At 50.5% G+C, this 27104-nt stretch overlaps 2 protein-coding genes across 5 annotated transcripts; one reads left to right on the top strand and one right to left on the bottom strand.

Annotated features, from left to right (window-relative positions):
* Window positions 1–19: 19 nt before the first annotated feature.
* On the bottom strand, window positions 20–985 carry LOC134047553 (basic proline-rich protein-like). The gene has a single exon (XM_062498800.1). It carries the CDS (start codon window positions 983–985, stop codon window positions 20–22), a length of 966 nt encoding a protein of 321 aa, XP_062354784.1.
* On the top strand, window positions 982–25142 carry ITM2C (integral membrane protein 2C). 4 transcript variants are annotated; one of them, XM_062499237.1, is made up of 6 exons: window positions 982–1103; window positions 14689–14826; window positions 16371–16559; window positions 16849–16959; window positions 20462–20612; window positions 23339–25142. In XM_062499237.1, exons 1-6 carry the CDS (start codon window positions 984–986, stop codon window positions 23428–23430), a joined length of 801 nt encoding a protein of 266 aa, XP_062355221.1. In that variant the 5' UTR covers window positions 982–983; the 3' UTR covers window positions 23431–25142. The 4 variants fall into 4 exon arrangements, with proteins under 4 accessions (XP_062355221.1, XP_062355220.1, XP_062355223.1 ...); XM_062499236.1 differs by having other exon boundaries at window positions 984–1142; XM_062499239.1 differs by lacking the exon at window positions 982–1103 and adding an exon at window positions 2886–2998.
* Window positions 25143–27104: the final 1962 nt, after the last annotated feature.

Raw genomic sequence — 27104 nt, 5'->3', positions numbered from 1 at the left:
CCCCTTTGCTGACCCGATGTCAGCAGCACCACTGGCAGTACTGACCGTGCCCGTACCCCAAGAGCCCGGGGGTGCCGCTGCACCCGCTCCGTGTCCCGCAGCCCAGCCGGACAGAGCAGGGCCGGCTCTGCCGGGAGTGCTGCGGGCAGCTCTGAGGGACCGAGAGCGGCTCTGAGAGACCGGGGACGGCTCTGGGGGACCGGGGGCGGCTCTGGGGGACCGGGGGCGGCTCTGGGGGACCGGGGGCGGCTCTGGGGGACCGGGGGCGGCTCTGGGGGACCGGGGGCAGCTCTGGGGGACCGAGGGCAGCTCTGAGAGACCGAGGGCGGCTCTGGGGGACCGGGGCGGCTCTGAGAGACCGGGGGCGGCTCTGGGGGACCGAGAGCGGCTCTGGGGGACCGGGGGCAGCTCTGGGGGACCGAGAGCGGCTCTGGGGGACCGGGGGCAGCTCTGGGGGACCGAGGGCAGCTCTGAGAGACCGAGGGCGGCTCTGGGGGACCGGGGCGGCTCTGAGAGACCGGGGGCGGCTCTGGGGGACCGAGGGCGGCTCTGGGGGACCGGGGCGGCTCTGAGAGACCGAGGGCGGCTCTGGGGGACCGGGGGCGGCTCTGGGGGACCGAGGGCGGCTCTGGGGGACCGGGGCGGCTCTGAGAGACCGGGGGCGGCTCTGGGGGACCGGGGCGGCTCTGAGAGACCGAGGGCGGCTCTGGGGGACCGGGGGCGGCTCTGGGGGACCGGGGCGGCTCTGAGAGACCGGGGGCGGCTCTGGGGGACGGAGGGCGGCTCTGGGGGACCGAGAGCGGCTCTGGGGGCCCGGGGGCGGCTCTGGGGGCGGCTCTGGGGGCCCGGGGGCGGCTCTGGGGGACCGGGGGCGGCTCTGGGGGACCGGGTACCCGCCCGGTGCCCGCTCGGCGCGCTGAGGGCGGGCGCGGTGCGGCCCCTCCCCGGGGCGGTGCCGGGGCCGGCGGCGGCGGAGCGGGGCCATGGTGAAGATCGGCGTCCAGCAGCCGCCCGCGGCGCTCAAGCCGGACAAGGAGAAAGAGAAGGAGAAGGCGGCGGGGGGCCATGGGTTGGCGGGCGCTGTGCTGCTGCCCCCGGGCGCCGTGAGTGGGGCGGGGGCGAGGGGCGGCGGGAGAAGAGGGGTGCGGGTGGTGAGATGCTGCTTCGGACAGGCACCGGCAGAAGCGTTCGGCTTTGGGGACGGCTTCGGGGGCTGCTGGGCACCCGAACTTTAGAGAAGTGGGGAGGGGATGGGGCAGGGTAGCGGCGCCATGGCGGAGCAGCCGTCCCTGGGCTCCGGAGTGAATTGTCCAGCGCACACAGTGGCTGCAGAACTCATCCCTTGGGGTGGTTTAGCCTGCGGGAATGTAATTTCGGATTGGTCATATGTGGGTGGATTTCATATCCTAACATCTCTGAAGGCTTCGGATTGTCACGGGGAAGAGGCAAGAGAAGGAAAACAGATGGTGCTGGAGCAAGATGAGCAAGGGGCTAAGAGCACACGGCTCTAGAAGCTTTGCAGATGGGAGTTGACACGGTGATGTGGAGTTGCTCTGCTGCCTTCTGGTGATGGTTAGGAGAGGGGAACAAGCGCTCATGCCTGCAGGGCTTGGGATTCCTTCAGGCACCAGGGGAACGAAGGCACTGGAACATCCACAGCAGATGCAGAACATGGGCTGGGGCTGGGGTAGAGCTGTGTGGGTTGCTCCCGGACTGTGTGAGCAGTCGGGCAGTGCTGGGCACATGGCAGGGGTGGTACGGCCAGTGTCCCTCTAGAGTACAGCCAGTGAACCAGGCGCTGTTGTGTTTGACAGGAGTTGGGTGTTTCTGAAGTCTCTGGTGCTGGAGAACCCCGTTGCCAGCCCTGCTGCAAGGGTGGACCTGCTGGGTGAATTCCACACTGTGTAGTGTGAGGGTGTTGTCCTGAGCTGGGCCTGACCCATGGCATCCAGTCTGCCTTGGTACAGTGCTTCCATTTCAGAGGAGGAGTCCTAAATGGTGTTTCTGTATTCCTCATAAATCCCTAGGCTGTGCCTGTGGTCTGACCATTTATTGAACCCTGGTATCTCTCCGACTCAAGAAACAATATGGGAGCTGTGGTTTTGCTCTGTTCCTGCAGCAGTGCAGAGTGTTCCTGCTCGTGTGCCTCACCAAACAAGTGGGAATTGCCCTGAATGAAGAAGTGCTTTGCAGCAGGGGCTTCAGGAGACTGCTCTGTCCTGCAGAGTTCAGGGAGTCACTTAAACCATGATGATCTCTCCCATCACACAGAATGTGTTCGCAGCTCTCGGCTGTGCTGCCAGGGTCTGGCTGTGCTCAGTCTGTCATGGTTGCATCTGTTAATGTCACACCACGGAGCTCTGCAGGGACCTGGGGGAATGTGGCCAACTGTAGCCTTGGTGATTTCCTGACTGTATTTCCTAATTACAAACTAAGGTGCTAGTTTTCTTCCAGCCTCTGATGTCCAACCCTGGAAGCTAACTATCACACCAGACTTCCAGCTCATCCTGCCATTAAACCAGCTTCCCACAGCCAGAAACTCAGCTCTTCTGTTGGCTCCTTCATGAGTTCACTCAGGATCCATCTATTTCTCCTGAGCACTCTGAGAAAAGGAGTTTAAAAGTAATAAAGTAACAGAAACTTTTTTCTATCATTAGTACTGCCAGATCCCAGCAATCAAAATTATTCTGATTCAGGTTGTGCCAGATGTATGAAACTGGCTTAGATAGCAAAAAATAATTTTGGGTTTTTTTACTTTGCCTTGGGCCTTTCTCTGACTCCTGGGAGGCATGGTGGTGTTCTTTTAAGCCCACCTTCGTGAGCTACAAAGGAACTTAAAAACATTAATTTAGAACAAAGGCTATTCAACGGTCTCTTGATTCCAGGAGACAGACATGTAAGAACATCAACAGAAGACCCATGAAGTAAAGGCAAGAGTGGGTTACAGAGTCTGTGCAGCATGAGGATGTCCAGGGAGCAGCACATCCACTGACATCAGGTGGTCTCTTCGTGATGATGTTTTTTCAGAGTATGACAGTGGATTCTTTGGTGTGCTTGGGCTTAGCTGGATCTTTACCTCTGTAAAACACCCAACTTGCAGCGTTGGTCTTTCCATAACCAGGCTTTCTTGCTATACTCCCACTCCTGCTGCCAATAATTTCTATCTGTGTGTGTCTTTCTCTAGCTGCCTTGCAGCAAAATGGCATTGGCGACATGCAAACAACATGCTCTGAATTCTTTTCCTCTTTGATCTCATAACTTCAATCCCAGCAATAGGAGCCAGAGCTGGGAAGTGATTCAGCGGCAGCTTCCGCAGCCTGTGAATTTTGGCAGGTGCTCGGTGAATGCAAAGATGCGGCAGGCAGGAAGATGTCTGTGATGCTAATGTGTCCTGAAAAGTAGTAGGTGAGGAGTCATGACAGCAAGCTTGCATGTCCTAAGCCTTGTTTCTCCCCTGCACAGCTTGGCTTGAACTGGGGAGAAAATGCAGTTTAAACTCCCGTCAGAAAAATCCACGTAATTTTGAGACTGTTGCAAAACTTTAAGAGCTTATAGAAGAAACAGTCTTGTCGTTAGTAGGAACTGTGGGGATGTAGCAGCCTTGAGCAGAAGGCATCTTGAGGTTATGCAGCTAGTAAATTAATCCATTGGCAAATATTTTTTGATGCAAAGTAGTCTTCAGTGAGTTTTCATGGAACTCCATATTTGCAGTCTGAAATGGAAATAAATACAAAGGCTGTGTCTTCAACTGCTCTGGGAAATAACTCTACTTGTGGTTGTGATGGATGTTGAAACCCACAGGAACCAAATTAGACTGATGGCTGGAGCTCTCTAGTCAAAATGTGGCTTGGGGTTTTTGGTTTGTTTTTTTTTTTTTTTTTTTTTTTTTTTTGATCCCTTGTGCCCCCCTCTAATAATTTTTCATTATTTGGCAGAGACAGGCCCAGGGGCTGTGAGGGCTTTCCAAGGTGCACACAATGGTGTCTGCAGGATGTGACTGATGTTTCACTCTTGGTTGGTTGCAGTAATACCAGGCATTGATTTTATGCCTTTCATCCCATCTGCATTCCCAAAGCCTTGACAAGACTCGGTGGTCTTTGGATTACACCCTTCCTGGTTGTGTGGAGAAGTTTCCCACAAGGAGCTGCTTGCTGCCTGGCACTGGATCTATCCAACCCTTCCGTGTCTGTGTGGGCTCTTCATAGCTGCACCTCAGGACCTCTGGTGGGTGCCTCAGCTTCTGGCTGATGGCTGAGCTGCCCCAGCCTTCTTGTTGCCACAGCTCTCACACCCAGTGGGGTTGCCCTGTTTGGCAGAAATAGCAGGTCAAAGCCTGGAAACCTGTGGAGACCACATGCCTGACAGCCCCTCTGGTACCCAGGAAGCTCTGTTCCCTGTGACTGCACATCTCCCCAGTGAGGAGCAGGTCTGCTATGGAGCTCTTAAGCAGGCAGATAGTGCCTCACTGCTGGGGCTGGTGCTGTGTCCCTGCTCTCCTGCCTTTCCTGATGCTCACCTGGGCATGGTGAGCTGGGAATGCTTTGCGTTTGCCCGAGCAAGCCCAAGAGGATCAGCGCTTCATGGTGGCAGCAGGACAGCAATGCTACTTGTGGCTCTTCCAGGGGTTCGGTGCACCTTGAGCAGTGATGCTCCAGAGCTGGGCTCCAGCTGACGGGGCAAGTGGAGGAGCAGTGGCTCTTTGGGCATGTAAAGCAGTCACGGCAGCCTGCGGACACTGCTCTGCCAGTGCAGCGTTGGGCCTTGTGAGCAACTTCCTTGCAGAAGGCTGTGGGGTGGGAGACAGATGGCGAGGGAAGGGAATGTGAGGGAAGAGTCTTTTAAATAGGCTTTTTCACAAAGCAAGCTGCAAATTCAGAGAGAGGAACGGAAGACTCGCTGGCAGCAGTGTGGATTGATTGTGCTCATTGACATGTTTGCAGGTTTGAGTCCAGGCTGGAGGCTCTCAAGCTGTGGGGGTTCTCACCACCTTCAGGCTTAGGGAGTTGAATATGGTAGATCCTAATTTGATGAAGCAGCCTCCTGTAACAGAAGGTTATTCCTGGTCTTTGCCCAACCCTCCTATAACCACATGAGCTGAAGTGATGACTTCTTTTTGTGGCCTGTACAGAGCTGTCAGCTTAAAGAGAAGCACTGTCTTTTGGTTTTGGTTCTCTGTGGTTTGAGGATGCCTTGGAAGCAGAAGAAGAGGTCTGAATTGGAAAAAAAAATGTCTCTGGACCTTTGCAGGATCTGCTGTAGTGAAATACTAGACTTCAGTGACTTACTGGACTCCAGATGTGAATATTTGATATTCCAGCTGAGCATGACAAAGGATCTGGCTAAAACTGGCAGAGGGATTAGGACAGAAAATGTCTATTCGAAGCAGATATGCTATAAATGCAACTGAATTTTGAAAAATATAGCTCTCTTTCACCAAAGAGGTGTAGACTGAAGAGCTGGAGACAGAGGAACTGGAAATATCTGTCTAGAGGTGTGTGTTCTCCCAAAGCTGGGGGACAGCTGGAGCCAGCCCAGCTTTGCATGGAGAAACTCTTCACCTGGGACGAGCCTGTTGCATTTACTCACTTTGGGCACAGTAGTTTTGGTGTTTTTGTTTGTTTTTTTTTTTTGCAAAACACAAAAAACCAAGAAATACCATTAAAAAGAGGAATTTCAGAGGGTACAAATGAACTTACCAAAAGTAAGTATGGGACAGAAGCCCAGAAGAAGAGAGCTGTATCCAGCAGAGTACTGGAGCCAGGTCTGGAGAGATGGAGGATGAGGCGTTGCTCTGTAGTTCCTGATTTTGTGCTACCAAATGTTTTCTCATTACAAGGTTTACAAGAGATGGAAAAAGCATCTTCACTTGTAGACATGTATTTTCTTCCCAAGTGATGTGTGAGAACCTAGGAATGTTTTGGGAGTTTTTTAATGCCAGTGTTACCATTTGAGGGAGGACAGTGTGAAGGTGCTGGTTTTTTCACTCATCTCTGCACTTGCTTTTCAGAGTTATCTTCCTTGGTGCCATGCCCTACCTTTGAAGTCAGGTTGAACAGCAAAGAGAAGGGTAAATTTGCCTCCTCTCTCTTACTGTTGTTGAACTAGACACCTTTTCTTTGTGGTGAATTTTCAAGTGTAGGATTGACTGTCAGAGTTTTCCTATGCTGTTGCTGGGAGAATAGATAATAGCTGTCAGTGTTCCAGAAGGGAGCAGTGACTTCATTTGATGGTGTGACACTGTGCAAGTCCTGATTTTCAGGGAAGAAGCAAATGCTGTAACCTGAAGTCTGGTTCCTTGAAGGTGACTGAACTTGCCCTCCAGGAGATGCTGGACTCTGCCCCTCTACTCAGAGTGATCAACGTAGGTTTCTGGCTGTGACTGCCCCTCTTGTCTTCAGAACCAGCAGAAGGCAGGACCTTCAGTGTTCTTGGGTGTCTTGGGCATGGCTGTCTCCTTTCTCACAGCTTTTTGGGGAGTAGTCACATCTACAGGAAGAGTGAGGGAAGTGCTGGCTTCATTTGCCATAGCCAGATCAGCAGTGCTTGGCTTGCTCTTGGTGAGATCCAGAATGGCTGATTTGACCATCTCTCCCTGCCTTTACTGTGCAAGCTCCAAGGTGGGTGCTGTAATTTTAAATTGTACACACCAAAAAGTTCTCCAGACACAGAGTTTTCTGGGGAAAGTAGTGTGAGAGCCCAGTGGCAGTGTCCAGGTGAGTCCTGGGCCCAGCTGTTGCTCTGCTCTGATGCTTCATTAGCATCCAAAGGCATCACTAGAGGTGAAGAACTTGAGGTGAAATCATGTGAAACCTTTTGATGTGTCTTTTCCCTGCCACATTTTCTGCTTTTGGGTATGTTGATACAGCACCCAATCCTTCACACCTCTTGCAAAATCAGCCTCTGTCTCTCTTGGCTTGTGCCCAGGGCCAGTTGCATGGGTTGGTAGGTGGGTTTGTTTTACATGGGAGCAGTTGTAGAACTGCAGTCTGGGGAAAGGGGTGTGTGTCCTGAGGGACAGCTCAGCACTTTGGTGGGCACCCAGGCTCGTGGCTTGCTTCTTCCAAGCCACGTGTGGTGGTAGAAGCAAACAGACTGGTTTTGGTAGCAGCTTCTCTTCCCTTCACCCAGGAGGAGAAGGAAGACTCAGCTACACCAAGAGCAAGCTGAGAGTGGTTGGCATTTCCTTACCTCAGTTTCTGGAATATTTTTTCCATTTGTGAGCGGTCTTTTAAGGAGTCAGGTGTCTGCCCACCTGCCTGTGTCCTTACCTTTGAGTCAAGGCTCTCTTTAAATCTGCCAACCTCTCAGGTTAAGAGCTTCCCCTATTCCCAGAACGGCTGCTCTGCTTCGCTCTTGCTTGAGCTGCCTTTTGCCTTTCATTGCTCTGGAGAGGTTGTGAGACCCAGTGCCAAAGCTAAACCTCCCTTCTTCTCCTGGGGAAATTTCCCATCCTTTCAATGCCACCTCCCACTTCAGGGAGTCTTTTGTAAGAAAAACCTTAAACAACCCATGGCCTTCACATGGCTGTGCTGGCTCCTTCTCTCTCCCAGGTGAGGTCTGCCAGGTGCTCCAGAGCCTTTTAGCTGTGGTGTTGGAGCTGCTCCGTGGCAAGGACTGATTTTCCCCATCATTGCAGTGAGTGGCCTGGAAATCAGGCTGTGTTTATCAGAATCAGTATTTTGGCAGTCAGGCTGTTAAATGCCCAGGTTGGGATATTTTATTTTTTTGCCACTGTGTCACAGCTGTTTATTTTCTCTCTGCTTGCCTCTCTGTTCAACATGATGCTCGGGGCTTCAGCTGTGAGCACAGTAAGAACAGCCTTGTTTTTACCAGGGGCTTTGTTGGCTCTGCTAATGCTCTGAATGGTTGTACTCTTGAGAAAAAGGAGAGGGAGGCTGGAATCATTCCAGATGGAAGTTGTGCCTCTGCCAAAAAAACAAAAAAAAGAAGGAAATTAATTCCTCACCCCTGTACAAAGAGGGAGGAGAAACAGCCCCTCAGTTCCAAAAAGGGATGAAAAAAGGAGAAAAGAGGGGGATTTATATCTCTCTTGCTGATGGGGGAGAAGAAAAATATGATCACTGAGTGCTTAAGAGCTTCCACATGCTAGGCTGCATTTTTAACATCCTGCTGTCTTTGTCATATAGCAACAAAGCTGGGGGTTTTAATTAGCCAGTGGTTGTTTTTGATATTCTAATTTCCAGTGCTGTGAAGTGACTCCTGAGGCAGGTGGCTTTGTTGCTAGTCACGTGCTGTGGTGTCACTCAAAGGTGTGATTAGATTCATTTATTGCAATTGTTTTGCCTTCAGCTGCGATAGTCTCTTAATTACAGGCTTGCTTTTGGGTTTGCTTTTTTTTTGGTTTGTTTTGTTTTTTGTTTTTTGTTTGTTTTTTTTGCTTCCAGGCATCTTTGAGTCCAAAAGTCATCAGTTGTGTTCTCTGTGGAAATGCTGTCAGGTGGCCAGTGCAGGCACTGCTCAAGGACTGTGAGCAGGGACTTTGGTTGCCTTGGAAACTGTGCACCATATATATATATATATATATATATATATATATATATACACACACATATACATATATATATACTTTCATATATTTATGTATGAATGTATGTGTGTTTTTCTCTTTGTCTATGCATACACATGTTTCCTTTTCTGACCTAGAGCATCAGAAATGTCCTTCCAGGGCCCTCTTATGCATGGTTTCCTTGAGAGGCATCTCACTGCTAGTGCAGAGCTTTGACCCCTCTCAGCCAGGGCAGTTCATCAGGCAGTCTTCTCCCAGGGGCTCACCTGGTATTCTCCTCATTTTGCTCTCTCCTCTCCTCTCCTCTCCTCTCCTCTCCTCTCCTCTCCTCTCCTCTCCTCTCCTCTCCTCTCCTCTCCTCTCCTCTCCTCTCCTCTCCTCTCCTCTCCTCTCCTCTCCTCTCCTCTCCTCCCCTCCCCTCCCCTCCCCTGTCCTCCTGAGGACAGGACTCATTTCTTGTTCATATGGCACAGGAGCCTTCTTTGGTGTGTCGGGGGTGCTTTGATGGATACCAGGATGCCTTTGCTGTGATATTTTATCTCTGTTCCTCTCCCTCTTCTTGTCCTCCTTTGTCTGCCTTTTTCCTGTGTGTAGTCTCTCACCTCCTTTCTGCAGAGCTTGGCAGGTGCTCCAGTCTGGAGCCTGCCTGCCCACCCGGCCATCCCTGGGGGCTCTCCACCACTGATCTCCCCTGGTTGCGATTCCTGAGTACAGACATGGTTGCTTTGGGTGGCAGCTCTGGGTTTCTTCACCTTACAGCCTGTCCCACGAACTCTCCAGTGCTTTTTCTGGAGCAGGGGAGCAGTAGTAAGTGCCAGCAGTGCCCAGGACCTGCAGGTGCTGGCAGTGGGGTGGGTGGATGCGAGGGCTTTGCTTCATGTGCAGAAAGAGCAGGCTCTTGATACAGGCCGGGGGGTCACTTTCTCAAGAGGGGACACTCAAAGCTAAGCCATCACATCAAAGGAGAGCTCAGTCCCTTCCATCTTACACCTACTGTAAGTGGCAGCACTGCAGTTTTCCAGCAATCAGCTACGGGGTTTTCCATTGAAGTCTATAGTGGTGCCACTGTTGCAAGTCCTTGTGTTTTGTAAAGCAGTAACTGATTTTGCTGTGAATATGGGACTTGATGTGCTGGAGGTAGTGACCTTGAACTTATTTTTTTTCTTTTCCCATAGTCCAGATTGGCCTTTGGCCACCAGAAATGAGTGAACAGCAAGGTAAGTTAGATTGTTCTGATGAGGGTTTCTTAAGTTTGGAGCTTACATCCTTTGAGGAAGCCATGGCAGTGTCTGCAGTTATGTCAGTGCATCAAACATTGAGGGCTTAGGCTGCTGCTCCCTTTTACAGTGTCCCAGAGAGTGATGACATATTTTAGATGGCACTGCTCTCCAAACTGCATCCCTTTTCATTGCATTTCTCTCCTCACTTGTCAGTCATCCAAATCACATCTATTTTTAAGCACCCCATGTTTTCTTTTCCTGTTGGGGGTGTATATTTAGACACTTGCCAATTTCTGTCCCCTGTTTGTCTGGCCCTGCTACACCTAAAAGGAACGATTTCAAACCTGTGTGTTTCTGAAATACAGGAAAAAGGATTTGTGGAGGACTCAGAGCTGTTTCCAAAGCTGAAGAAGCAGAAAAGGGCCATGAGCTGAGCCCATCTCTGCCAAGGCAATGTGCGACTCAGGAAGGGATCGAGGCATGACATGACAACTTTAATTTTCTCACTTATGTCATCTTCAGCAAGACATGGGTGATGAAGGAGTAATAATGTCACTTTTCTGTTTTTATAACCTTCTCCTGTATTAATGAGAAATTCCAAAGGCAGCATCTCACCAGGTCAGGATCTTGTGAACAGCTCCTCCAGTCCAAAGGCTCGGTGCTGTGAAGTTGAGGGGGTTGGGTTAGCCTTAGGTTTCCTGGTCTGACTCACTGTGGCCTTGGAACTCAGTTTCCAAACCTTGGACCAGACATTGTGCCCAGCCAGGCTTCAGTCCACCACCCCCTTGTAGGAGAGCTGTTGCTTAACCATTTAGTACCAAACAGGGTTAGCAGGACACCAGCTATTTTCATTGTCCTCAGCAAGTTCTGAAATTCCAAAGAAAATCCTCAGAGGCTGAACTGGGACTTTTTCCCACCCCTCATGCTACTTTCAAGCCTCCTCTACCCCATGGTCTGTATCGTGCCTCCATCCTTTCCCATCTGGGTATTTGCTGCCTGTGCTCTGTTCCTGTGCTGGCCCCACGAGCCAGCAGGGCACTGAGTCCTGGTGAAGCACCTGTTTTATCTGAGGAGAGGAATTAGTTTTTATATTCCAATATCCTGTCTGCTGCCAGGCGCTGGGCTGAGTGTCTGGAAGCAGTCGTGCCTGTACTCTGGGGCACAGTCAGCATGTCTGGGAGCTCAGGCTTGTGCCTGGAGCTGCCTCTGACTCCTCCCAGCGGAATGAAGGATTAGCAGAGCAATGCCAGGCAAAAACCCAAGGTGTGCAGGTGCTCTTTGTGACAGGTGGGTGCTTTTTCCCCCACTGACCATGCAGGGGAAGAGCGAGCTGTGGCTTCCCCTTAGATTGCGGAGCCTAAGCAACTCTACCTATGGCCTCTTCTGAAATTTCTTTCTGGAAAAGGAGCTGGCCCCCTTTCTGTAAGGGTCAGCAAAGTGACACTGCCAAGGAAAATGGAACAAAGAAGAAATCACTGCGTGGAGTGACAGTGGAATACTCTGCAGAGCTGAGGTTGTGTCTGTGCACCCTCCCCACATGCACGTCTGTAGTGCCTGGACCATGGGAATGCTGATCTTCTGCCACTGCTGTTGCTTTTCCTTCTGTTCATTCATGGAAAAACAAATGAATGTTTGTCCTCAGCCCACGGAGGGGACAAAGGGCCTTATGTTCATTTTTGTGTAAAATATGTCTAGCTCTTGGAATATTGTGTTTAAAACAATGAAAAGTGGAAAGCCCATTTACTCAGCCAAAATACCTGTCCCTGCCTCTGCCCAGGGATGGTTTTGTCCCCAAACTTTCACAGTCCTCTTGGCCAAAATACCCCAAGCTTGATCAGGGCAGAAAATTAATAGGATGGCTTGTTGCAAGCAATGTGTCTGGTTAATGAATTCTCTAGAATATTGTTAAACATCTGGTGAGTGTACAGCGTTTTTGTGTGCTTATATTTTGATTTTTGTCCTTTGGAAATGCACACCTTGAAGGCATGAACTGCTCTTCAGAAAAACCCTACCAAGTCTGATTCTCCCCTTGCTGGGGAGCTAGGCATTCCTAGGCAAGAAGAGATGGAGATCAGCTGTGATGGATTTTCTGGTGTTTGGAGTACCCTGTTTGTAAACAATTCTACTGCAGGGAGTGGGGGTCCTGTGGGAAAGGAGGTGTGCAGTGGCACAAGCAGGGCAGCAGCATGTGGAGCAAGCTTCTTGGATGTTTCCAGGCTGGTGCAGATTGGTTATCCTGGGTGAAGAGCTGTTTAGAGCAGGCTGTGCCCTGCTCCACCTGTGGGCTCCCAGTGCTGGGGATGCCTCCAGCCCCAAGCCGAGGTGCAGACTGACATAGCTGCTTTTAAATTGTCATTTATTCACAGTGATAAAGGCTGGTGGCTTTTCTATCTGCTGGGCTGGGAGACAGAGATGCACATTTTTAGTCAGGTTTTTCCAGGTGATTTTTATGCAGTATTATGCAGGACTGTGCTAACTGTTCCCTTTGGCCTGGCTGGTGGCATTTTTAACCTCACTGCCTAATTTGCTGCTCCGTCAGAATGGTTGCTATTGATTTTTTCTTTACTCTCTCAGAATTTGGGGGTTTATTTAATAACTTCTTCCAGAGCAAAGCTCTGCTTTGCTTCTTCCACCTTCTCCCACAAGTCCAAGCTTGGGCCTTTTTTTCTAGAGCCAGAAGTGTTTTGTAGGGAGCAGAACTCATCTTTGGCAGTGAGAGGTGGGATGTCTCAGTGTCTTTGGTCATGCAAAGAAGATGGAGCTGCCCTAGCAAGTAGCAAAACATTGAGTGCTTATTTCCCCTCCCTACCATTCTTCAAGCAGAGCTTTTCTTTTAGTGGGAGTGGTGGTTTTTTTCCCTTTGAGTTGCTGTATCCCCATGAAGCCACTCTCCAAACTTTCCCTGGAGCCAGCACTGGCAGCCCACTGCAGGAGCAGCAGTGCATTAATCCCACAGCAGCCTGGCACCTTTGGATATGGTTCACTTGCAGAGCGTTAAACATTTTCTCAGCCTTGCTTCAGTGTCAGGAGATCTTCTCCTTCCTCTTCACCCCCACCATCTGCACTCTTTCTGTTATGACAAGTATCTGGGGAAAGCTGTTTTTGTGAAACACTTGACATCCAGCATGACTTTCTTGTCCTAGTGGTTCATGTCAGAAAGCCTTTAAGCTTCCTCTAGTAATGTGATTTTTTGTTTCTTTTTTTTTTCCTTTTCTTTGTGGCTTGTCAGAGTTGCTGCCCATTGTCTGTAGAAGGAGAGGGAAAATGTGATATTTTTCAGCTTGCTCATCCCTTTATTTGCTAGAGAAGCAACAGCAAACTGATTACAGTGATCCTTCAGTGCAGAGAGCTGGCAGCGAATAGAGGTGCTGTGGGTCTTCCAGCAGCTGGGATGAAGGAGAAATAAATGTAGATTAATTTCTCCTGGAGGTGTGCTGGAATTGTAGCTTCCCCCAAAGCAATTTGGTCTTGACAGTTGTCAGGCTGAGTGTGGCTAGGAATAGGAAAGTCAGTATCTGGAGGAGTCCCCGTTGGCTGGGAGTGAAGCAGTAGGAGAGGGGTTGCAGGCTCCTGGCTCTGCCCCGTTCCTGCACCTCAGTGGAGCTCAGGTGCAGGGCAGGAGCAGGGAGTCCCCACCTGGCAGGGTCCCCTGGGGTGCCTCAGTGATGCTGGGGTGTCCTAGTCTGGAACAGGAGCAATGCCTCCAAGCCTGGCACTGAACTGCTGCTCTTGCAAGAGCTGCTTCAAGGTAGGGAAAGGGGAAAGAGGTGTTTGCTGCCAGCTGGGCTGGGCAGAGCTGATCTGATGCCACCAGAAGGTGGCAGGAGCCCAGGGGCCTCTCCTGTAGGGGCTTCAGTGCTGGCACTACCCTGTGGATCCTGGCCACATTATTCTGGAGAAACATTTCTTCCTTGAAGAAGTGAGGAACCTTGGAAATGAGAGGCTGATGTTTGCTTTTCAGTTTGTTCCTCCCATTTGAAGCAGTCTCCAAGTAGCTGTGGAGAGAGTGTCTGTCTAATCTAACACATCAGACCACAAACTGCACAGAGGGAGTTAATCTGCAAGAGCCTTCCCTGGTGCCTCTCTCCCCTGCTTGCCTGCTCAGCTGAGGGCAGCTTTCAGCTCTTCTCTGTGGAAACTGGGGCATCTCTGAACCAGCTTCTTTCATCTGCTTCTGAAAGGCCTTACATCGTCCTGGTTAGCATTTTGAAGGGTTATTTTGGTAGTAAAAACAAGAGCATCATAGGTTGGGATGATCTGTCTCCAGGAGGTAACCCTGCCTTTGCACTGCCTTCTGTTTGCAGGGCTGTGATAAGGTGAGCTGACTATTGTCTGTATAAATTGGACAGCTCTTTGAAAAGGACAGGTATGTTTTTTTTTTTATATTCTGTCCATTTTCCTGGGAGCTGCGCTGCAATGTGCTTGAAAATGAAGTTGAGATCAGGGCATCTGTTTGTGTCAGCTCACCCCAGCAGGGACAGGAGGTACCTCTCTGAGACCAGTAATTCCCATCACAAAAATTTCAGCAGGTTGCTGGTGCCCTGGAGCACCCTGTGGACAGAACAGCAGATTCCTGGTGCCATGGAGCACCCTGTGGACAGAACAGCAGGTTGCTGGTGCCATGGAGCACCCTGTGGACAGAACAGCAGGTTGCTGGTGCCCTGGAGCACCCTGTGGACAGAACAGCAGGTTGCTGGTGCCCTGGAGCACCCTGTGGATGGAACAGCAGGTTGCTGGTGCCCTGGAGCACCCTGTGGACGGAACAGCAGGTTGCTGGTGCCCTGGAGCACCCTGTGGACAGAACAGCAGATTCCTGGTGCCATGGAGCACCCTGTGGACGGAACAGCAGGTTGCTGGTGCCCTGGAGCACCCTGTGGATGGAACAGCAGGTTGCTGGTGCCCTGGAGCAGCAGCTGATGGTGCTGTGGTTCTGTCCCTCAGGAGGAGCCGGTCCCCCCGGTGCAGGGCCGCCGGTCATCGCTCAGCGGGGTGTGCTACCTGACCATGGGCCTCCTTGTGCTGCTGCTGGGGCTGGTCTTTGCATCAATGTACGTGTACAGGTACTTCTTCATCACCCAGGTAAGAGCAACTTGGGAAGCACTTCTGGCTCCATCAGCCCGAGCAGCCAGGCCACCTTTGAGAGAGGTGCTGCTGGTTTTTGCTGCCCTGCACTGTGGTAACTGAGGAGCCAGGTTGCTGAGCACTGTAGATGAGGCATTTCTTAAGTGGTAGGCTCAGGCTGACTTCCATCCCCAATGCCAGGAAGGGCCTTCCAGAAACTCTCCCCTTCTCTTATGGCTTTGTTTTGCTTTCTTTTTAACTGCATAAAAATACCCTGCCAGTTGTACCTTTTAAACCCCACATCACTGCTGTGCAGGGTATGGCAGTCGAAAGCATGGCTTGTGAGGGGAGAACAAGCCTAGAGAGAACGGGGTGGCAGGGGGTACAGACAAGGGAACAGCTTTCTGCAGTACGTTTTGTAGGCTCTAGCACAGAAAACTCTGTAGGTGTGACAAAAATAGGTGCTGCTATTAATAAAGCAAGCAGAGAAGTAAGAGCTAAGTGGGAGATGATGTAGAAATTGGGCCCTCAACCTCCATTAAATTCAACACCTCTTCTTCCATGAAGTCTTTGCAAAGCCTAGCCTGGCCTGTCCAAGGCACTGGGCTGGCAGCACAGTGGAGGGTCAGAACACAGGGAATGAGACAGGGCAGAGCTGCTTTTTAAGGAGGAAACTGCTGAGCTCTGGCTCTGAGTGTTTAGCCAAGAAACCCCAGAGCACTGATTTGCACCAGAGCCCTCGTTGTGCTGTGGAGTGGCTATTAGTGAATGAGTATTAGTGAGCCTTCATCTCTGCAGCCAGCACTTATCCATTCAGCAGAAGAGTCTTTCTATATACTCCTTTTGTCCATAGATTTCCTTGCTGTCAAATTAAAATGACGCCCTTGTTTCAATAATCATCTGTGTCTTATTACCTGCTCTCCTTTACACCTGATCTGGAAATGCTCTGACAGCCCCAGGGCTGCTTCTCCCTCACACACAGCCCTGTCCCAAGTGAAGGTACCTGTCACAGGGCTTTTGGTGGAAGCACTTCCCTAGGAAAGCAGTCCTGGCCCTGAGGGAGGCCCTGGCAGGGACACCTCCCAGGTTGCTCAGAGAGCAGCAGCTCCTGTTTTGCTGTGAGGTGAATCCACTTTGTCTTGCTGCGTTTGCCACTCCAAGCTGGAAATGATGCTCTGCTCAGCCCAAGCTTCTATGCCTCCTGTAGAAAAATGCAGTTACTGGAAGCCATGGCTGTGGGGGAATGTAAACAGCTTGGTGAGGAAATATAAGAGCTTGCAAGCAGTCACTTTACCTTTCTGAATTACTCCTCATGGAAGCTTATGGGGAATTCTTTATTCACTTTGGACCTGGCTGGCATGAAGTAAGATGTGATCATTTCACAAGGGTAGTTTGCACTAGATTCACCAAGAATGTTCTCTGGTAAAAAGGTTGATCTTGAAATATCTTCAAGCATCTGATGAATGTTTTACCCAGCAGGGGTACGTTCCTGCCCATGTTTGCTGTAGCTGTCGGTGGCGGGGGGGTGTGTGTTGTACCTCTTCCTGGATCTGTCCCCACAGCTGCCCCGTGAGAGCGTGTTCCACTGCGGTGTCCTGTATGAAGACTCGCTGTACTCGCCCTTCAAAGGGCAGCTGGAGCTGCACGAAGATGTCAAGATCTACATTGAAGAGAACTACGAGCAAATTAATGTCCCAGTGCCCCAGTTTGGAGGGAGCGACCCTGCAGACATCATCCATGATTTCCAGCGAGTAAGGAGCTCCTGAGGCCATTGGGGGCACAGCATAGGGCTGAGCTATGTGCACCAGCTCCATGTATATGGTTTAGCACTGTCCCTATTGTCACACGGTTCTGTTCCTGAGCTGTCCTCCTGCCCAAGGCCCTCTCTTGGGTTTTTCCAACCCACTCTTCTACTTGCTTGGTAGGGAGGTTTGTTTAGTGCAGTTTCCTATCTTCCCTGAAGCCCCTCTTTACACCCGTTTTCTCAGTCACAGCTGATTGCAGAGGTTTACTTGTGTGATTTCTGTGCTTGGAATGCAGGGTCTGACAGCATATCATGACATAACGCTGGATAAGTGCTACGTCATTGAGCTCAACACCACCATCGTGATGCCTCCCCGCAACCTGTGGGAGCTGCTGGTCAACGTGAAGGTACAGCTGCAGCCCTGCTTGTCTGCATGCTTTCCTTGAGTTGGCTCCTGGGTGCCAGCTGGCAGCCCCTGGGAAATCAAAACTGCTGTGGCTGGGGAAGTAAGCCCTGAGTCTTCATGTAGAGTAAAGGCTTCAGCAGGTTTAGCTGAGGTACTGATTGTGCAGACAGCACAGTTACGCTGGCACGGTGATCAGCCTGACCAGGGAGACACAGAGAAGCAGCAGATTCCTTCTCTCTTGTGTTTACTGATTGTTGGAATCAAGGGAAAAAAGAAAAAGTTCCTTCCTTTCCCCCTCATGTGGTTTGCACTGTGGTTTGCCAGTTGCAGAGCTCTCAGTGTCCCTTGGGGAGGAACAGGCCTTCAGCATTCACCTTTTTGGGGGGGGAAAATCTCTGCTGCCCTCCCTGCTGGGCTGCAGCACCAGGCTTGGGCTCATGCAGTTGTGCTCACAGCCAGCATTAATTTGGTTTAGTACCAGTGATTTTGTTCAGTTCAGAAGCCTGTGCTGCTGAAAGCAACCATCTTAAAATAGAATACTATTTAATCTTCACAGAAGGAAAAAAGCACAGGATTTTTCAGACTGCAGAAGGTACATATCTGCCTCAGTCTTCTGCAGGTGAATCAAGGCACTGAGCATGGGTCTTTTATTACTCCTGGGAGGGTCTGTTTAAAAGAAAGAGGAAAAAAAGACAATCTAATTCTTACTCTTAAATTCCTTTTGCTTGCTTCCTGCTACATGCAGCATGGTGAAATTTGCAGCGGTAGCTCAGAGATAAACAGTTATGCCTGGAGAGATGCCTGATCTTCAGTCCCTGACAGACTCCCTGAGTTTTGTTTCCTAGCAGTCCTCACAGTTCCATGCACTGTGACTGTCTGGCAAATGTGCTGGGAACCCTGCTGGGATACAACACACATTTACTTACAACTAGCTCCAGACCTGTCACAGTTTCTGACTGTGGCAAGTGACCAGTCCCTGGGGCAGAGGGAAATGGAAAAGGCAGGATTGTACATGCTGAGAGAGAACAACTGAGAGATTTGGAATGCTGGTCACATCCTAAAATAACAGATATAAACTCATGGTCAGTGAAAAGGATGCACTGTAATTGAATTTAAAAAGGGGATAACAATACAAATAAAGTGGTCTTCTGTGCTTGAAGAGCCCAAAGCAGGTGTAGGTTTAAATAACCTCCTGACTACTGAGATGGATGTCCAGTAGTGTCCAGTCTCTGGATTCCACAGAGACATTGTTTTAAAGTGGTTAGCGTGGTTTTCTGCTCAAGATAAAGCTTTTCACCATGAGGACAGTGAAGAACAGGGTGCCCAGCAAGGTTGTGCTGCCTCCTTGAAATTCTTAAAGGTTTTCAAGACCGGATGGGATAAAGTCCTGAGGTCCCTTCTCAGCTGAATTAGCTGTGATCCTGTGGGCCTGTGATCTTCATGGCCACCTGTTGGGGCAATGGCCTTGCTGGTCAGGCAGAAAGCCCAAGTTTCTTCCTGCTGCAGGGAGGATCTTTATGACTTGCCCCACTGCTTAGAAGTGCTGCCTTTTGGATGCTGGGTGAGCTTTGTTGGTCCTTGGACTTGGAGACTTGCCTTCTCTGCATCTCTGAATGCAGTCAGTCCTTAATGAATGAAACTGATTACCAGCAGAAAGTTTTATTTTGGAGCTGTTCAGGGACTGCAGTCCTGTTTCTAGAATCAAATCACAGTCCAGCAGTTAACACCAGTGGTTTGCTCCAGCAGACTGTGGCAGCACAGGGAGTTGGGGAGCTTCCTTTGCTCTTTCCTCCTGGCCAGCCTGGTGCCAGGGTGCCCCTTTGCAGAGCAGCTGCCACATACCCTGCATCTGCTTCTTTCAGGCTTTATTCTGTATAGGTGTGACAGTTCAGTGACCAGGTCTGCATCAGTGTCTGACATAAAAGGATGGAGGGATGCTCCCCTGTGCAGCACATGACATTGGAGGTGACCCAGTTAAATGATGGACGATTCACATCTCTTGCAGAATGCAAGATGCTCAGAGCTCTAGCTTGCTGAAAGTTCTTGGCAGAGACTTGAAGGTATTGTTCTTGTTGCACAGTCCTGCAACGGAGAAGTGGTGATTCCCCCTTTACCTGCCAGACCTATTTCAATCTGAGACAGTGAAGAAACTGGCTTGTGTGCTCATGTCTGTCTCTCTGAGTCCTCTCTCCAGGCCAAGGGTACAGCACATCCTGAGCCCCAGCCCAGGCTGTCACTGTGATAGGTCCTGCCAGGAACTGCGTGTATCTCATGGCCCCCCTGCCTTCTCCCCCTGAGAATCAGTAACTGTTGTGTTAATGCAGTACAAACTGGCACTAATTGTCTAATCCTGCAGCGTTAGAGGACAGCCTTATTGATTTACCTGGCTGTGCCAGCCCAGCAGCACAGCACTGAGTTATGGTAGTGTGTTTCCAGGTATGTCTCTGTGGAGATAACCAGTCCTGAGAAACAGAAGAGGTGCTGTTTGAAATGGTGCTGCTGTTGCTTGCTTTTCACCTTGATTATGCTTACCTTGGCCCCAGGGTCTTTTATTTCCTTGACTCTTGTAAGGAAAAGGACCAGAGGTGATTCTTTGCTTCATGATCTAGTTAGCATCTACTCATAAGTGTCCCCTGACCCAAGCTGTACTTGTTGCACAGCTGTTCGTTCTGCAGTGATGTCCAAACATAAAAGATTCCCCCAGCACCTGGGAATGAGCTTGCAGAGAGTCTCCAGTGCTGAGCTGAACTCTTTCCTGCAGGGAAAGTTGTGACCTTCATCTGTAGGGCACATAGAAACCCCATTTTCTTCCATCCTCTGGTAGCTTTCTGCCATAACACCTCACTCATCACCCTGATCTTCATAGTGACCTCTACCCCAACAGCAGAGATGTCACAGCCCCAAATATTCCTGGGGCAGTGAAGGTGTGTGGAGAGCTCAGTTATTCTCTGAATGTGGTGCCCATGGTGCATCTCAAGTCCCCATTCCTGTGGGCAGTAAGGGTGGGACATCATTGTGGCTGTGCTGAATGGCCCAGAGAGAAGAGGGGAATGTTGGAATCTGAGCTGGGCTGGTGGTTTGGGTTCTGCCTTTTGTAGTAAATGTAGAGTGCACATTTCAGTGGAGTTCCTGGAATTTTGTTTAAGCTTTTATTTCTCTCCAGATGGGTTTGTTGTACTCTCAGAGTTACAGTTTTGGGCATCCTGCTCTAAAATTTGGGTCAGTTTATAACAGGGTTGATCCTACACTGACTTTATCCCTTATGTGAGCATTCCATTTTTGGATCCAATCTGTTGCGTGTGCACTGTGCTAGTAGCAAGGAAGAGTTACCTGCAAGGACAAGGACACACATTAACTGGCCTCAGTAAGTGGTGCTTGAACCTCAACAGGGAAAGAATTTTTTGCAGTTTGTTTTTCCGTGGTGTTCTGTGTGAAACAGTTGTGTTCAGGGAGGAGATCGCGGTAGTGTTTGTGACCTATTTTGGTGGAAACTGTCGTTTCAGAAGGGGACATACCTGCCTCAGACCTACATCATCCAGGAGGAGATGATCGCCACGGAGCACGTCAGTGACATGGAGCAGCTGGGCTCCTTCATCTACCGCCTGTGCAGCGGCAAGGAGACCTACCGGCTGCGGCGGCGCGGCGCCCGCCGACGTGAGAGCCCTGCCCCGTCCTCCTCACCCCCATCACAGCCCTGCCCCGTCCTCCTCACCCCCATCACAGCCCTGCCCCGTCCTCCTCCTCACCCCCATCACAGCCCTGCCCCGTCCTCCTCCTCCTCACCCCCATCACAGCCCTGCCCCGTCCTCCTCCTCCTCACCCCCATCACAGCCCTGCCCCGTCCTCCTCACCCCCATCACAGCCCTGCCCCGTCCTCCTCCTCACCCCCATCACAGCCCTGCCCCATCCTCCTCCTCCTCCTCCTCACCCCCATCACAGCCCTGCCCCGTCCTCCTCCTCCTCCTCACCCCCATCACAGCCCTGCCCCATCCTCCTCCTCCTCACCCCCATCACAGCCCTGCCCCATCCTCCTCCTCCTCCTCACCCCCATCACAGCCCTGCCCCATCCTCCTCCTCCTCACCCCCATCACAGCCCTGCCCCATCCTCCTCCTCACCCCCATCACAGCCCTGCCCCCTCCTCCTCCTCCTCCTCACCCCCATCACAGCCCTGCCCCATCCTCCTCACCCCCATCACAGCCCTGCCCCGTCCTCCTCCTCACCCCCATCACAGCCCTGCCCCGTCCTCCTCCTCACCCCCATCACAGCCCTGCCCCGTCCTCCTCCTCACCCCCATCACAGCCCTGCCCCGTCCTCCTCACCCCCATCACAGCCCTGCCCCGTCCTCCTCCTCACCCCCATCACAGCCCTGCCCCGTCCTCCTCCTCACCCCCATCACAGCCCTGCCCCATCCTCCTCACCCCCATCACAGCCCTGCCCCGTCCTCCTCCTCCTCCTCCTCACCCCCATCACAGCCCTGCCCCGTCCTCCTCCTCACCCCCATCACAGCCCTGCCCCCTCCTCCTCACCCCCATCACAGCCCTGCCCCGTCCTCCTCCTCACCCCCATCACAGCCCTGCCCCATCCTCCTCCTCCTCCTCACCCCCATCACAGCCCTGCCCCATCCTCCTCCTCCTCACCCCCATCACAGCCCTGCCCCATCCTCCTCCTCCTCACCCCCATCACAGCCCTGCCCCATCCTCCTCCTCCTCACCCCCATCACAGCCCTGCCCCGTCCTCCTCCTCACCCCCATCACAGCCCTGCCCCATCCTCCTCCTCCTCCTCACCCCCATCACAGCCCTGCCCCATCCTCCTCACCCCCATCACAGCCCTGCCCCGTCCTCCTCCTCACCCCCATCACAGCCCTGCCCCGTCCTCCTCCTCACCCCCATCACAGCCCTGCCCCGTCCTCCTCCTCACCCCCATCACAGCCCTGCCCCGTCCTCCTCACCCCCATCACAGCCCTGCCCCGTCCTCCTCCTCCTCCTCCTCCTCACCCCCATCACAGCCCTGCCCCGTCCTCCTCACCCCCATCACAGCCCTGCCCCGTCCTCCTCCTCCTCCTCCTCCTCACCCCCATCACAGCCCTGCCCCCTCCTCCTCGCCCCCATCACAGCCCATCCTCCTCCTCCTCGCCCCCATCACAGCCCCACTGTGGCTAGTGTTTCCATACTGGCCTCCTCATGGCCGGGCTGGTGGGTGGTGTTTCCCTCTGGGGGTTTCCCTTGAGGTGTTTCCCACCCAGTTAATGGAAACCCAGCTTCGGGATGCTGCTGCAAATGGGTGTTGACTGCTGTGTTTGTGTCATCCATCAGCCTGATAGGAACTTTGCAAAAATGTTTGCAGGAGGCAGCAATTCATTTACACGTGGTCTCCTGGGGCTGAACTAATAGCAGCACTGTTGGGAACTGTTTGGAAAATTTCCCTAATGAAGATACCCGATTCAGGGGCAGCTATTCAGGGCATATTAGATCTGCAAATTGCCTTTAATTAATTAAGTTCCTAATAATATGGAAAAACGTTGTGAAGAGGGAGCACTGGACTGTGTAAAAATGATTTCATGGAAATCAGCAATATGTACCTTATATTGAAATGGTAACATTGCTGCAAAATACTCTTTAATACCAGTATGTGTATTAATTTGCTTTTAAGGTATACCTAAAGGCTCACCTGGAACATGGAGGTGCAGTCAGCTGGGTTTGGATCTCTGGGGAAGCTGCAGAGTGCAGAGGTCCCCATGGCTGTAGCTGGTTGTGCTTTCCCAGTGGGAGCTGCACTGACGTGGAGGAAGTGCTGGCACACACTAATTGTTGCTCCCATGGAGCCCTGGCAAGGTCCTGCTTGTCACTGGGGCACCGCAGGTTTGCTGTAAGGGGGAGGAACTGCCAGCAGAGCTGCCCAGAGCTGAGGAGCTGCATTTGAAGGGCATGGGGGAGTATTACCCAAGGGGAAGCAGGGTGATTACCAGGCTGCGGCTGCAGCAGGATCAGGCACGCAGGGACACAAACAGCCGAAGAGGAAGTGCTATTTTAAACACTTCTTGCTGCATCTAGGGCTGTGCTCTGTATCAGCCCGTGACTTCTGCTGGTTTTTGAGGCTTTCTGGTCCTCGAGATGACACTTGAGATGCTGTCAGCTGAAACCAGCTGTTTCCAGGTGATTCCTTCAGCCCATGGAAGCTCTCACCGCCGGACTATATCCTAGAGAAGATATTTAACTCTTCCAAAGACCAGATAATGCTGCTTTCCATATGGGCTGTGTTGTCCCCACATTTCAGTGCTCAGAAGTTGCATCTCATCTGCTTACCTTCCCCCTCTTGCTTCGCTTCTTACAGATTATCATTTGTTGATTCACCTCTCTCCTTTCTTTAAATCACTTCTAGGTATCAGTCGACGTGAGGCTGGAAACTGTCATCGTATTCGTCACTTTGAAAACACTTTTGTGGTCGAAACTGTTATTTGCCAAAAGTCATGAAGCCACTCTCCAGATGTAACCTTCCTTGGCTTTGCTTTTGCACACACATGCTCTCAGCCCTCTCTTTAGACATGGTAATCTGGCTACTTTTTATACTCCCCCCAGCTTGTGCAGCTCTAACCTCTGGGGTCCTTTGTGGCCTTTTCTTCCCTGCTACCTACCCAAGACATTTGCTGGGCTTAAATTTACACAGTGCTCAAAGATAACTGGGAATAGATGCAGCTTCTTCCACACCACAAGATAGAAATCTCTTTTGGGAGCAGGTTTGGGTAGAAGGGAGGGCTGAGGAATAGGGATGCTGGAAATAGGTGCTCTTTTCCTGGCTGAGCAATTTCAGGCTGGGATATTGCTCTGAGGCTGCTGTGACATTGGGTCAGAGGGTGTATGTACAAGAGGAGGATTTCCATTTTGGTGCTGGTGACCTAAACCAGGTGCAGTTAGGAACAGAGGCTACAGACAGGGCAGTTTGAGAGCTCAGCAGAGGGAAGGTGGTGTCAGCAGCAGAACTGATAGTTACTGGCAAGTGAAGAAGCAGGTTTTTCAAATCTTTAAATGGTCTGTATTCTTGTGTAACTCCTCCAATGAAAGCTGTTTTGATAGTAATCACTGTAATCCAGCTGTGTATCACATTCTCTGCAGGCACCAGTGGAGTACAGATACTGATATAAGGCAAGATTCAGCTGATCAATATACTGCAGAGAAATGGTTTGAACAAAACTGCATTTCTATTGATCATCAGACAGAAGAATTGCAGAGTAATTAAATATTCTTCCGTCTATTCCATAAATGTAGTTAAAACTAATTAGGTTCTTGAAATGCAGGCAGTTTTTTGGCTTGGAAGAATGGGGTGAGTTTCAGCTTGGCACATTCTTGTTAATTGGTTTCCAGCAAATCTGGACGTGTTCACCATCTGTTGAAATGAGCTTGTTGTTTTGGAAGAGGAAGGATAAAGTAAATGCAAGTACAATCATTAACTCAGCAGAACCAAAATGCAAAGTCATATATTTTAAACTTTTGAGTGTTAATTCTATGAGTTAATTATGTGAAAACAAAACAGGATCTCAGGATGGTCATGTAATGCACTAGGAATTAGTATGTCCTTAGAGGCTGAGTATTTATTATTTTATATTAACATAGCCATGAACATTAATTTCCCTCAAGTGGAGGAGGACATTTTGGTTTCGTTCTGCTATAAGCTTGATGTAAAATTAAGAATTATGTGCACTTCTTGCAGGTTGGTGTGGAAAGTTTCCCACTGCCAGATGGGTATTTACTTTTCTAGCATTGTTTTCTAGCATTGTTTCTAGCATTGTTTTCCCAGCAATAACTTGCTGCTAGCCCCAGCCTTTAATTACCAGGAGGATGACAAGTAGTGGGTCAGAGAATTGGTTCACTTAATGGAAGTAACTGGTAAATTTAAGCCCTGTGTTTCTCTTCAGTTCTGGAAGCCTGAGCCTGCACTCAGGTGACCATACAGGCCTCTTGCCCTCCCCTCTGGTTCTGCATGATTTAAGTGGTCATTGGATGTGCTAACTGTGCAATCCTGCAGCTTTAAGGACAAACCTTGGTTCTTTGGGGTCAACTAATGTCGTCATTGTTCCATAGGATGAGAATGCACTTGTCTAGAAAGAAAACATAAGATGCTTTGTATATTTTGTCTGGTGGGAATCTTACTTCTTAGGAAAAACCCATGGGATAATAAAGTCTTTTACCTCTGATATGTTAAGTATGTGCTTGTTTGGATTGGGAAGCTCATGTCCTCCATATGTTGCTGATGGGAGGCAGCAGCTGGGGGGTCCATCCCATTGGGATGGAGGAGCTGGGCAGTGGGAGAATGCTGTAGTGGGGATGGGAGAGCTGTGTGGGGATGTGGCTGACCCACTGGGGAGCTGCCTGCAGGCTCTGGAGGGCCCTTTCCCTCTCCCTGCACATCCCTGGGATACCCAAGGGCACCCTGTGTGGGGAAATTGCCCAGCTAAGGTCTGTGAAGCAGCCAGATACCTCTGCTGTTTGGGTGGCTCGTGGGCACTGGATCTTTGCCTCTCCAGCTGATGGATTTCTACAGAGAAATGTGTCCAGTGTGACCTAAGCTTGCAGTTGCCTTCTGGCTGGCTCTGCAGGGCCAGCCTTTGGGGTTATTCCTTTCCTCACTAGACACTGTAATGGGGGTCACTTAGTGCCCTCTCAGGCTTTCTCTCCCTGTTTCATCCTGGTAGAGAAGTGACAGAATATTTTTCCTGAACTTGACTGTTCCTCTTTCCAGAGGTAGTCTCTGGTCAGTCAGGGAGGAAGTTCATGTTTTGTTCATTACAGTCTTTTTTGCCGCATTTTGCATTTAACTCTTCGGTATATGGGTGCTGTTTCCATCATTGGGGTTCTGAAGGGAGCTGTACCTTTCAGTGTCTCTGCCAAAACCTCTTCCCCCAGGCTGGCCCAGCCAGCTCTGCCTGACTGCCCTCTTCTTCCATCAGCTCTGGGCTGAGGAAGCAACTCTGCACCACTCTGTGGGAAACCTGAACCTTTCAGACATGCTTTCTGAGGGCTGAAATGCTGATATTAAGAATATGATTGATGCATTCCAGTAAATTCTGTTATCAGTGAGTCAGCCAGCTGAGACTTGTCCACTGTGAAGAAAAACAGCTTGTGTTGTGAAACTTTGTGTTTTCAAAATTTCCCTCATGGTTCAGTTTTTCATTTTCTGAGGTTGTATTTGTTGCCCCTTGCTCTTAGGAGAACGTAAGTCAGTTCTACTTCATAATCTTGCTTATACTTCGACAGAAGGCTGCTTTATTTGACTGAACAGTGGCATGTATAATAGCTTGGCAATTAAACCTGCCTTAGGAAGACTGGCAGAGATGCAGTTGAAACCCTAAAATATGGGTCACTATGATAATGGCTGGCATCTAATACAATCTACTTTCTAACAGGCATATTGCAGCATGGCTCAGTCAGTTGTTTAGCTCTGCCAGACAGTGCACAGTAAGTCAAAGTTGGTCTGATTCTAGGACAATCCACTTCCAAGCTCTGGATTTGCTTTTTTTTTTTAAAAAAAAAGAAAACCAAACAAAAACTGCTGTAAACCTATTAACTTGGAAGTCAAGGGGAGGTATCTCAGTGTTCCTCTAAATGGTTTATTTTTATTTGTTACAAGCTCTCTGCAGTTGCATTCATAGTCCAGTCCCATCCCATGATGTGCAGCCCTTTGGGATCTCTGCAGCCTTGGGACAAGGAGTGTTCAGGCCATGATGGACCACGTAGGTGCTCCAGAAAGGAGCCCAACAGGGACAGCTCTCTGGTATATTATGGTGCCAAGCTGATGAAAGCCTGTTCTCGCTGCTATACACGCTCATGTATGTGCCTTAGGATGTGCAACTTGTTCCCAAAGCGTTTTGCTGCTCTCATTCTGAATTTCACCCAGAATGTTATCAGAGCAAGTATTGTGGATGCTGTCACAGCTTCCCAGAGAAAAAATGGCATGTTTGGACAGCTATGTGATCAACAAAAATAGCTTCCCAGGTCTCAGGTAAATGCCTGTTTCTTGCTCTTTTGGCAAGTACAATTCCTGATGTCCCAGTGAAATCATTGAGGTGCTGCAGCTCTGTCACAGGGAATGTTTTCTGGATGAACAAAAAGAGTGTGAGGGAACACAGTCTTTAACACATATGGGTTGAGCT

The sequence above is a fragment of the Cinclus cinclus genome, chromosome 10 (assembly GCF_963662255.1).
Source record: "Cinclus cinclus chromosome 10, bCinCin1.1, whole genome shotgun sequence".
Classification (NCBI taxonomy): Eukaryota; Metazoa; Chordata; class Aves; order Passeriformes; family Cinclidae; genus Cinclus; species Cinclus cinclus.
The sequence above is the reverse complement of the archived record's forward strand: the minus strand, read 5'-3'. Positions and strand labels throughout refer to the sequence as shown.